The sequence below is a fragment of the Cadophora gregata genome (genome assembly GCF_030347475.1).
Source record: "Cadophora gregata isolate MNR1 chromosome Unknown scaffold_15, whole genome shotgun sequence".
Lineage (NCBI taxonomy): Eukaryota > Fungi > Ascomycota > Leotiomycetes > Helotiales > Ploettnerulaceae > Cadophora > Cadophora gregata.
The window spans coordinates 1144456-1156628 of NW_026695938.1; the positions used below are offsets into that span (position 1 = coordinate 1144456).

Below are 12173 nucleotides of genomic sequence, written 5' to 3' on the forward strand. Positions count from 1 at the left end.
CGTGGTAAGAATTGAAGATGTTGGTAAAGAGTGGTCTTCGTTGCTGGCTATTTACGGGAGCTTGCGGATGCTTTGAAGCTATATAGAAATTTACTGTAAATGTACCGAGACCTGGAACCTCAGGCTACACTGCTCTTTCTGGCATTTATCAATCACGCTGCAAGATGACAGTGATCACTCGCAGCCACTCGTCATTTTCATACGGTATGATAATCTACTCGGCGCCGCCGGAGGGCGAGCTCGTCATATGCATGTGCTCCGTCAGCAGCGAAACTAACCTGCTTACTCCACTTGCATATTTCATACGAAGCGTATGCCATTGGTGATCTGTACCGCCCAAAGTGTCGTTCATAGCTGGCCAGAAAAATAGTGCTATATCCAGATAGGCATGGTCTAATGGTAGAGGTGTAGTTTCTCCGCTCCACGGGCAGCCTAGATGCTACCCAGCAAGGTCAATTCCCTGGTCGATCCTCCTCAAGCTCTGGCAGAACGACTTCAACCATATCCCTATTTCTGATAACATTGCCTTGCGAAGATTGGTCTTCCCTTCTGACATGATTCGCTATGTAGTGTCGGAAGCTGCGGCTGTGATTTTGCATAGGTGTTGCAACGAAGCCTTGATGAGTATGGCTTTCCTATCTGATGTATGTCAGTGCTGCCAGAAAAAGTTGCCACGGATGATGTGATGGTAATCAATTGTGTACCACTGGGTGTCATGGCGAAGCTGAACTTACTCACACCAGGTCAAGGTGTTGTCTCCCCTATTTGCGGCCACTGCGGTAGAAGGTCCGTCGAAATTTTGTATAGTTCAAGAGGAACTTCTCTTACTCAGAGGGGATATTGGGTTTTGTATCCAATCAGTAGTGATCACTGACACATAGGGGATGGTGGGACATTACACCAAGGAGGTGAAAAAAAGTATCCACAAGCTGACGCGCTCCTTCACGCTTGGTGAAGACTTAGGGATCTTTACAGTATCTCTCATCCCTCCCGGCACAAACAGCACGAAAAACATGAGCTATGCAGTCATCCACACTTTCTCATTTGTTTTGGCCAAATAGAAGTTCAGAATAGCAGATTTATCAACGTAGTGTCGAGGGCTTTTGGAGTAAGGAGAGGCCAGGTGGATGACAAGCGAAATATCCCCACGTAGGTATGGGCGTGGAATAGCAATACACAATTGACACATGCGAGCGATAGACCTCCTTCAAACTTAACCCCACTATAGAACGATTCTTTTTGTGACTGTAGTCTCGTGGCTAAGTCAAGGTCTGTTCAAGTCGCACTCTACGTGTCAAGTGCAGGGCGGATGCCGTAATGTCAGCTTCAAGGTCAGTTCCCTTGCATAATTTGCTTTCGAAGTTCAGAACGGACGAACACAAACAAATTCCCCTCGGAAGTTCACACAGAGACGCCTTATTCTAGATTGCTACTATGTCTAATCGACGGTGCAAGTATCCTCTTTCGCTCGCGTTCCGTATGATCTCCTTGAATCATGCCAAAACAGTGCTAATATCCAGTACCAGCATCCAGGAATATGGGGTCCTCCCTCAAAAGCATTCGATTCGACATAGCTGAGACATAATCAAAAATTGCAGTCAAAACTATCCATACCCGTGGTCCTCTCCAAGATCACAGAGAAATACTCCCCCAATATCGTTGCAACCGTCAACTACGAATATGACACCAAAATCGCCCGAACGAAAGGCGACTTCGTTTGGCACTCCCATCCGGACACAGACGAGTTCTTCTACATTCTCAGCGGATCGCTCACGACCAAAGTCGACGGAAAGGAGGGCAACGAAGTCGTGGTGTCATACCAAGGAGAGATCTTCACTGTTCCGAAGGGTGTGAGACAGCGACCTGCCGGCGACGCAGAAATCATGTTGACCGAAAGATCTGGTGAGGTGAATACTGGTGATGCAAAGATATCCGAATTTACGCGCGAGGTGAACGATGCCAGGGTTATTGTTTAGGCAGTGAAGTGCCGCTTTGCTGGAGAATAGATACTGAGGTGGACTGGCAGCTGTGCTTATATCTTCAGTGCCATGATTATATTCGACGGATATGACTCATGGATCGCATGTTTTTTCATATTGCTTCATACTAGTAAATACTCTATAGGATAGAAAGTATATATTAACTGTGGCTACTTTCGTGCCTATGTTCTTCACTAGCTGGACTTCACTTAGCAGCTCTCTTTTGCGAGAAATCTCGCAACGGCCTTCGCGAGAAGCTTGTGGATAGGCCAGGTAATGTGCCCAGAGTTATACCAAAAATATTCTTCGATGGGCAAGCATCCATATGCAGCATAATTCGTATCGATATCTGGTGCATTGTACCTTGGACAGTACGAAGTCGTGTTTTTGATTCCATACTTGGACGGATTATCCAAAATGCTGGACAGGTACGAATACGTATCGAAAACCATTGCTTTTGCACCAGGATGCGATGTAGCGAACTCGGTGGCAGCCGAGGAGATAGCACTATTGTATTGATGCACCATGATACTGCTAGGAAGTGGGTTGGCACTGACTTGATTACCAGGCTAGCAGAGAAGTTAGAAAAGGAGTAATTGGTATTTTGAGGATGATCAATGGATACGCACGGTTCTTTCCAGTGGGGGAAGGTTCATAAACAAGAAATTCCGATATCCCGCATGAAATATGGCCTCGATGGCATTAAACTCAGCTTCCATGATTTTGCCATAAAATGACGGGAAATCAGTAGCATTGTTGCGAGGAAAAGTGTATTTTGCAGAGTCGTTGATGTCATTTATCCCAATCCAGATAGCCACGAGAGCTTTGGAGAATTTCACCGGCAGTACTGGCTTGGCATAGGTAGCCCACTGAACAACCTGTTCTTCGAAAGACACAGTGTAATTGTGATGGAGCGGAGTCCTAGAATTGCTGTGAGTTTCCTATAACACTTAAGGGAGATCAGAATCTCACAATTCTGTGGCGACATCAGATCCGGCGAACGCGAAATCCCACAGCTGCTTCCTGCATTTTGAGGGCAGGCCAGAGAAACAACCCGTTAAATATTCCACCCAGTTGGGCCCACCAGCTGACGTGCCAATCTTTTTCGTTATTACTGCTGCCTCGTATAGAGCTCTCAATCATACATACCTGGTTTTGAATAATTTTGTCCGTCAGTAATGTCTCCGGGGGATATGCAAAGTTCTGGGCGTCTCCAATGAAGCTGTAATTCTGACGTCCGGCTGTCCCTTGAACATATGTATAGGAGTCGCCAAAAGCAAGTCTGACTACGTCAAATAATGTCTCTCCACGTCAGTTGACCAACTTACAAAAAGTTCACATTATTCCACTTGAATGCTGCCGAGGGTTGTTTTGGCTTGGCCTCGCTAAACCCCAACCAACAATAAAGTGCAGTACCAAGGAAGATTTTCATGATATGAAGACAGGATACAGAGGGAGACTGGTGCGACCTCAAGAAACGAAACTACGAAATTATCTTGGTACATATGTACATTTAGATCATCAATTTTCTGTTGCATTTCAGAGAGTGCGGGGTAAAGCTTTCCGAGGCGGAGATAATTATTCCGTCAACGGCAGATTTCTTGGGAACGCTTGTACCCTGCCAAAATCTACTAATTGGAGGAGGAGGAAGCCCATTTGCAAGTGAACAGGCTTAAAAGTGGAGCTGGATCAAAATCTAGCCTGAGCAATCTGTGTTCGTGTATTTTAAAATTGCCTGGTGCCAATGGGAAACACCAACAAGTCAAATTGTCACTGCGATGAACTCGACCACTTAGATATCGTTTTAGTCTAGAGCTCTATTTCTGCTTTCCTCCTTACCGGTGGGAGGGATGGTAGAGTCTGCTTCGGGCCCGTCTCAACCAAGCACGCAAGTCCTTGAACAGCGTTGGACCGACATCACTTCTGGCCCCTACGCGATTCAGCTGCTGTACAGCTTCTATTCAAGCCCAATTTCAAGATACCCAGAGTATCATGCAGGGAGATCCCGATTGCAGGTAATTTGTCTTCTATTCGCACCCGTACCAGTTTCGTTGGTGGTCATCGTGGAGCATCTTTGGAGGATATGGCCATAATAGCCAAATGAAGGTTTGACATAGTAGGTTGCAAAACTCACAGGATATCTCTACATTTCTGGCGACTGAGTCTCCTCTTCATAGAGTCACAGCAGAACCCTTTATCCAGACCAGCAACTAAAACCTCGTCGATCCACTCATCGTCTTCAGAACGTTCGCAATGGTCGCATTAACACTCCAGGTCGCGGACAATGACTGGTTTGAATATTGTTTCTCGTTTCGTCACCATTTCCAGAACTACATCAAGTGCCCAAGGTTTCTGCATAGAGTGTGGGTTGCTTATGGGGTGAAGCCATTCACCTTTAGCGCCAGTGTCTCGCTTGGTCCACTACCAGATACCTCCATGGAATCATTCTTCTTCATCTTTGCATTTATCCTCAAAGACCACTTCAAGTCTTCGCCCACTAGAAGCTTCACGCATATTATAGACATCATGCAACATATGGGCAAATGAAGGAGCAGGGATACTACTTCTCCTGCGAAAAACAACAGTGAACCAAAACCTCCAACGACGGAAGGTGAACGAATGACCTCCCCCCGTACCCAAAATGCCGCAGAATCAATGAAAGTTATCTACCTCGGCCTCTGAAGTAGATCCAGGTACATTGCAGATGAAGATACTCATACCCCGAAACTGAACAAACAACCAGCGAAGACATCTTAATCAAGGAAGTCTGCAGCTTCCACCTCCTAATCCAGTCACAAAACGATCAGAACTCCTGGTACTTGATCAGAATCTACACTAGCGAGGGATTCCCTCTAAATAAAGGCACATTTGACGCGAGCGAGCAATCCACCTACAGTGAAGTCAAGGGCGATACTGAGACCCATGGATGAGTTCCAATAGAGGATTGATTCACAAAGCCCGTTACACTGACAGCGCTGCCATCAATCATCCCAGAATAATTTTGACAGTAATGTGGAAATAAAACGAGACATTGGCAGAGAAGTAAAAGAAAATGGAAAAATATTCCAGGCTTTTCGTCATCAAATTAAGGTATCATCCATAGTGCAAAGTTTGCAACTGGAATTGAGCTAGCCTCGTAGCAGATTCAAGAAGAACTTTTGAATTTCATTTCTCATTCAATGATACGCATATATGGATGCCACAGATGGCGACGAAAGGCAAGAATGGGATGAAAGTAAATTTGGCACCTTGAAGAAGGTCAAAATAATGAGAAGGTGGATGGTAAGCCGGAATAAGCTGTAGGGAGAATATTTCAGACAGCTCACAGCGAGTAGAAACCGAGATGGTTCATGGCATACTTTGAGCATTCGCCAAAAAGTTCAAAGGCTGGACGAGAGAAGCCCGGAATTTTTATTCAAGCAGCCATTGAGAGCACTACGAAAAAAAGTCTCCAAGCACTTCAGTCGATCGATCTATCGCAGAGGGGGGAAAACTGGGTTTGAAATGGTTTGTCTTCGCAATACAGCTTGCGGAAGATAGGATTTCGACAGAAGAGGGAGATAATCACGCGTAGCTGATGATCAATAAGCAATTACACATACGAAATATGTGTCAAGTTTGTAAAAACCCGTATAGGTTGACGGTTTCAAGACAGTGAATACAAAAGAAGGGTAGGCTGCAATCCCGGGGTTTTCACATCAAACATGTTATGGCGTGGATGAAATATGCCATCGCTAGGTAGATGTTACTTCCCAAGGTCTAGCAAAGTGGTGTGATGGAGAAGAATCAACCTCTGATTTCGTAACAATCGAATTCAACGATATGATTTTGAAGGGTTTCAACGTAATATCTGAGGAGGAGGTCACCCAGAGCCCAGATTTTCAAACAATTTCCCCTGTGATATCGAGTCAAGGTTGATGAAAAATGTCCGAGGGAAAATTCCTTCTATGTAGCTGCATAAAAGAGGGTTATGCGACACATGTTTTCATCTAAAGTTCTGTATTTTAGAGTTTGGGATCGATGACGGGAAAGGTTTCAAATAAGCGAAGCGATGAGATGGAGGAATGATATAGCAAAGTAGCTCAAGACACCCTAATAAAGTTCTAAGTACAAGAAAGTACATTACTATGTATTAAACAGTTAAATTCTAATAGCGTTCGCCTTCGATAAAACAGTAAAAATAATATGCGTATCTAAGTCAAGGGGATAAGCAGTAAGTAGGAACACAAGGATGACCAGAGAAGACAAGTACACAAGAGCAAACTCCAGCGGAAGCACAGGTGAGCATAGCATAGGATTAAGTAAGGACCAATCGGATTGGGCTCTGCCATCAACTCTCCTTGCTTTATTCTGCTGGGTTCGGAGAGTGGTATGTAACATCGTTATGTAAATAAACAATAGTAGTGACGAGACAGGATCCATGGCTCGCTTAATGACAAGCGAGCCCCTGAACTCCAAAAAGACGGATAGCTGGGACAAGAAGCTCTCTTTTCAGTAGATCTCATTTGAGTTTCCATTCAATGAAGAGAGCTTCCACAAAACCACAACAAGAACTTCGTATTTGAATTTATGTCGCGATGGTCCGGAAGCCTAAATGCTGCCGTCCATTTAGAAGACGCAATTAGCGTCGCAACTGCATGGAATATGGAAACAGAAGATGACAGACCACTCCTTTATATGATTCCTGGACTTGGCATGATCGTGGTACCAGAGCCAGAGGATCCTACGATTAGGGCACTCGTCGACTGTCTCCCTAGACGAGTATTTGAATGAGAGGGCCACCTGCACACACGTGGCCGAGGCAGACCCCTTTTAAGGCCTGGCCCCTGAAAAATTGGAGCTTCATCTCAACTTTGACCACCTGCAGTCTCCCTGCAAATGATGGGTCCGCTCCGCTGAGTCCGCTCTCCTGCAACCCCTGACTGACAAGGCTTGGCTGGCAGATGTCCTCCGCCACGAGTGCAACAAGACACTGGTCCAGTGATATTGTAGGATCAAGTACATTACTACCTCAAGAGCAACTGTGTGGAGGCGATCCTTTGGGAGACTGATATTCGTGAGAGTCTACCTGCCCAACTCATGTAGGGTTTTCAAATGCAGTGCTGTTGACATCCATGGTAAGGGTAAGAAGGTAAGCCGTAAGGTAGAGATTCGCTTGTGCTTGTGCCTGTTCAAATAATAAGATGTCTCGGGTGTCGACTTCGGAAGGTGTGGTGTGCCCCCGTGCCCCCGTGCCCCCGTGCCCCTGCAGCACCAGAGCGCCTCTTGAATTAAGCTTCACCGGTCCGACCAGCCTTCACCATCCCATCAGTCACAGACTCACAGTCCTGTGCTCAGCGCCGAATCGTGGGCAACCTTCCTAATGATCAGCATATGCAGCGATCCCCTCTCCTCTCCTCTCCTCTCCTCTCATCTCTAGTTTGGTGTCACCAGGTTCGTTTGTACTCTGAGCTGCCTGCTCCTGCTCTTCTCATCTGTTCTCGGGCGTCCTGGAACAGCTGCATTGTATCGCACTGCGAGCGAGGTATGAGCATGCGACCAGTTCTGTATTTTAAGCCCACACATTTTTGCTGCACCGCGCAGCGTAAGCAATTCGAGCCATGTCGTTTCAGAACCTCTCGCATCTTAGGAAGATCCAGATCTGTCTCGTTGCAGCTCTGCTCGCCATTCTCTACTTCATATATGCAACCAACGACTCGACGACTTTTGGCAGTGGAAAGTCAGTACCAGTATTCTCGTCGCCGCCGAGCCCATCAGGATCAGCCGCCCCAGAGGACGAATACGTAGCCTTCTGCGTCGCGCATCGCAATCAACGCAGTGACCTTGCCGAGTTTTTCAAACATCATTACCATCATCATGGCATACGCAGATTCTACATCATGGATGACCAGTCCAGTCCACCCCTCTCGAGTTTTGTCGAGGACTGGGGCGTCCCACGGTCGATGCTCTCGTTCCAATATTACGATAAGCAAGCACAACATAAAGACAAAGTGATGCAAACCCACATTTACAGCGAGTGTGTGAGGTTGTACGGATCGCAGCATACATGGATGGCATTTGTAGATGCGGATGAGTTTTTCGAAGCCCGTAAGGAGGGCGAGACTCTTACTTCTATCTTACGCGAATTCGGGGAGCAGGAGGAGGTTGGAGCCTTGGGGGTGAACTGGCGCTTGCATTCGTCTGCGAACCTCACGAAGAGGCCGGATTCGATGCGCAAGGGCTTTACGAGCTGTGTGGGAGACCCGGAAGTCCTGCCACTTGACCAACTCCCCGACTACAAAGACAATCGACTCATTAAATCGATTGTCAGAACAGCCCTGTACGAGAAGCCCCTGAGCCCGCATATGTTCAAGACAAAGAATGGGACACGTACCGTGGGCGAGCATGGCGATAAAATCGAAGATGGAGATGGGATCAGGCAGCCGATCACAAGAGATCGGATTGCATTGCATCATTATACGTTAAAGAGTAGGGAGCAGTTTGAGGAGAAGACGAAGAGTTGGTCGATGAAGGGTTGGGAGTATTGGGACCACATTGAAGGCTTGCCTCAAATACATTGCGAGGAAATGACGAAGTATGACCCTTAGATGTCTTCAGACGGCATGGCACTTGGATAGTATATATATTTGGACATTGGAGTTTTGTTATTGCCTACCTTTTGGAGGAGAAGGGGATTCTGGTCGCGTATCAGTGGATGATTGAGCTTTGCTCCTAGATTTCTTCAGCATTGTACAGTGCTGGGTTCTGCATTTGGGGGATATTGAGTCATTGGCTTCAGTTGTCTGAGCTGGAACCTTTCTGGAAACTAAATCATAGACTGATGAAAGAATTTAATGATACCAACCAAACCGGTTCATTACTCACAGGTTAAATTAAATCCGGTACGTCCGCAGGATGCTCAATTTTCGTGAAATCGTCCGAATGGCCATAGATCAAGTTTTTGGAGTTTCCAATAACATGTACCATCCATCATCAATCACTTAATTTTCTAGTTTTCGATAGAAACGAAGTCTGCGTCAATGGCAGACTTGTGACCTAGAGTCTGGGTCTGGTTTGTGCCAGCATCATGCCAACACGGGGGTTTGTGTACACATGTTTCCAACACTCCTAATGATGCTTCCACAACCAGCTTGATATATCCTAGAGGCCGTTACTTGCACAAGTAAAAACACCCGACACTGCTCCAGCAGCATAACTATCGATAATGCTTTCCACGCTAGTGTAGGTACCAGCTCCCAGGAAAAAGAGTCCAATGATGATTATGAAGACATTCAATCCAAGCTCAAGATACCCCATTGAAGACTGCTCACGAATCCATTGGACACCTCCATCGGCTCTCTTCATTCGAATGTAGGCAACACCCCAGAAGATGAAGCCGAAAAAAGAATCAAAGAGGGATGACATAAGAGAAAGTAGGTCACTGAAGAAGGGTATGACTTCCGCCTAGAACATGAATTAGCTCACGCCGTTTCGTCTGAAGGGAGCCGACTTACAATGATGAACGCTATAAGCCAAGTTCCTGCAAGAATACCTCCCCAAACAGACCAACCCAAAACCGTGTGATTGCTTTTGTGCCTGGTCCCTTCAAAGATTCGAAAGAAGATGAAGCGTGCGGAGACCGAAGCATAAAGAACACCGAGAAATATCAGAGTGGGTATCATCAAGCTGAAAGAAATCTTCTTGTAAACATCATTCCCTATGGAGCCGAAAGCTGGAGAAGTCATGTATTGGTTTCCGGTGAAGGCATAGATGACGGCACCCACGCAGCCGAACACGACCACTTCTGCGATAGTCACAGCCCAAAGAGCTTTTGGAAAGTCCTTTGGGTTCTTCATCTCCGCGATGAAACTGGGAAGAGTGATTTGGCCTATGAATGTATAGCTGATGTTGAGAAAGGCACTCATCCCCAAGACAAATGTTGTTCCTGCAACTGGAAAGGCAGTAACAATTGGTTCTCCCCCTGTCATTCCGGTTACTGAATCCACGAAATTGGGGTCTGGATTGTAGCCAGCTGGATGTGCTTCGATCCCAGCAAAGATGGCAGCAAGAAGAACGGAGACGAATGTGAAAAACGCAGACACAGTTGCCAGCTTAGAAAGAGCGCTGAATGTTCTCGGGAGAGAGCAGAACCACGAGATCAGAGCGGCAATAACTGAAAAAACGATAGTACATTGGCTGTGATTGGTGATAGTGTTCAAGTACTTGGCGGTTACCAAGACATGCAAGCCCTGGCATCGTAAGTTTGTGAATCTACAGTTGGTTCGATTCCAGCTTACCTGAATGAAGCAGTTGTTGAGAAGGAACATGACGGCAGTTGCATACCATGCCCAGGTCTTGCCCCAAAATAGCATTTGCCCAATGTCACAAACATCTCTAACTTCTTTCATCGGTATTAGCTCATGTTCGAACACCATATGGTAAAGCTATTGACAATCGCAAAAGGCTCTAGCTAAGGGATTATGGAAGTCGATGAGTTACTCGAGAGTAAATACTCACCAGGATGAATTAAACAAAATCTCCAGAGGACCAGAGAAGTGTACAGAACCACAGCCGCGACTAAGACTGTCAATATAAGGCCAGGAACGAGACCCAGGATGTGATAAGACCAGGGGAAGGACATGATAGCCAGACAGATGTACTCTGAGAAGAGCAAGGCAGCAGTCTGTTTTAAAGTTAGCAAGAAGAACGATAGCGTTTGTCCAAGGCTGATGAAATGAGATCATGGGATCATGGGCTGGTGCGTGAAGAACCAGTAAATGTTGACGTCAATACGATCCAAGAGGCTGGACAGGAAATACACCTCTAAATAGCCACTTGAATAGCAACCACTGTGCAAAGTAAATCTTACCTTCTGCCAGCTACAAGTCCTGTATTGAATCGCGTTGTCAGCCTCAAGCTCGATCTGCTTGCCCAAGATATCCGAGCCCTCAATGCTGGAATCATCTCCAAAATCGTATCCCATCAAGTGTGGCAACACTGGAGCGATTCGATTCCCAGTGGTCTTATTTGCAACAGCACTTCTCCTCTTGGCCTCATTCGATTCGAGGTCGCCACTGCCGGAATCGCCCTTGGCATCTTGGGATTTATCTTTTTCGTTATTTGGGTTCTGCAAAGCCGCGTACGACTCATCTTGCTGTCTCAGCGCCATCTTCGTGATGGGAAATGGATGATGGGAAGATAGGGAAGCGGATAAGACGTGACAGGGCCTCTCGACTGCATGTACTGCGAATCAGTGTTCGATGCGAGGTGTTCAACACAATTAGAGGCGTCGAGGATGTTTCGCTTAGACCTGGGCCGGGGGATTACTGTAGCTTGTTGGATATTGAGTGAAGAGTCAACTGGTGATAACGACAATGGGGACAAGTTCCTCGATGAAAAGTGAAGGTGAATTGGGAGCGAGAAGCTTTAACAAGGTCCACCAGGTCCCATGCTTATCCTGTCCTTGGAAGGGTTCATCATCTCGACATGCAAGAGCGAGCAGCTAGCTATAGCTGGGCTCCTGGGATACTTATACCCAATGGAAAGGCTGCTCTGCACGACGCACCTATCAAGAGCCATGCTGGCGCTGCGATGGCGACCCTCTACGACAGGGTAAAGGCAAGTGAGCATCGATAGCTTGCTCAGATCGGCACGGTACGGTATACTCGATAGGTAAGGTAAGGATAAGGGGAATTCGAAGGGAAGATACATCTACCTACCTACTCGACGTCTGCAGGAATTTCGCGGCGGGGCGGTCCCGAAGAAACTCCATCCACACTACCTTACCTTCCATTACCTTACCTGTTCTGCCTCTGGCATACATCTGATTTACATTGACATCCATGTTCTGCATTATTCCTCACGCGAGCAAGCCTGAAGGCACTGTGGCAGGCACTTGCAATTGGCGACGACGGTTTCGTAGCAAGCACAAACAATACAAGCAACGACAGGTACAAATACCCGAAGGCTGCAGATGCACGCTCACAACCTACTGTACAACAAGACTGTACAGTGCAGTGCAGTGCAGTATTGTACAGGACGGTAGCTCCTTGGTTTGGAGGCTTGGACAAGCTCGACAAGCCATCCGATGCCTGACCTCATCGCCGTGCCACCGGGCTACGGTAATCTCTTGGCACTTCGTTGCTTGAGCCAGACAAGACTGCGTGGCGTGGCGCGGCGTAGCGCCTTCGCACGGCAGCTTATTCGTTCGATGTC

The 12173-nt window shown here is 46.8% G+C and overlaps 4 protein-coding genes across 5 annotated transcripts; 2 read left to right on the top strand and 2 right to left on the bottom strand.

Moving 5' to 3' along the window:
• Positions 1–957: 957 nt before the first annotated feature.
• Positions 958–3516, bottom strand: ONS95_004995 (uncharacterized protein). Its single transcript, XM_058498384.1, has 5 exons — positions 3308–3516; positions 3129–3261; positions 2952–3079; positions 2609–2900; positions 958–2548 (listed from the first exon to the last, which is right to left on the bottom strand). The coding sequence occupies exons 1-5, from the start codon at positions 3409–3411 to the stop codon at positions 2189–2191; spliced, it is 1017 nt and encodes a 338-aa protein (XP_058351897.1). The 5' UTR covers positions 3412–3516; the 3' UTR covers positions 958–2188.
• ONS95_004994 (uncharacterized protein) lies at positions 1435–1976 on the top strand (the record flags this gene model as incomplete). Its single annotated transcript, XM_058498383.1, has 2 exons — positions 1435–1542; positions 1599–1976. 2 exons carry the CDS (start codon positions 1435–1437, stop codon positions 1974–1976), a joined length of 486 nt encoding a protein of 161 aa, XP_058351898.1.
• A 3692-nt stretch (positions 3517–7208) lies between the features above and the next one.
• Positions 7209–8840, top strand: ONS95_004996 (uncharacterized protein). Its single transcript, XM_058498385.1, has one exon. It carries the CDS (start codon positions 7580–7582, stop codon positions 8564–8566), a length of 987 nt encoding a protein of 328 aa, XP_058351899.1. The 5' UTR covers positions 7209–7579; the 3' UTR covers positions 8567–8840.
• On the bottom strand, positions 8841–11678 carry ONS95_004997 (uncharacterized protein). 2 transcript variants are annotated; one of them, XM_058498386.1, is made up of 4 exons: positions 10828–11678; positions 10476–10641; positions 10256–10359; positions 8841–10207 (listed from the first exon to the last, which is right to left on the bottom strand). In XM_058498386.1, the coding sequence occupies exons 1-4, from the start codon at positions 11125–11127 to the stop codon at positions 9440–9442; spliced, it is 1338 nt and encodes a 445-aa protein (XP_058351900.1). In that variant the 5' UTR covers positions 11128–11678; the 3' UTR covers positions 8841–9439. The 2 variants fall into 2 exon arrangements, with proteins under 2 accessions (XP_058351900.1, XP_058351901.1); XM_058498387.1 differs by having other exon boundaries at positions 8841–9422; positions 9473–10207; positions 10476–11678.
• Positions 11679–12173: the final 495 nt, after the last annotated feature.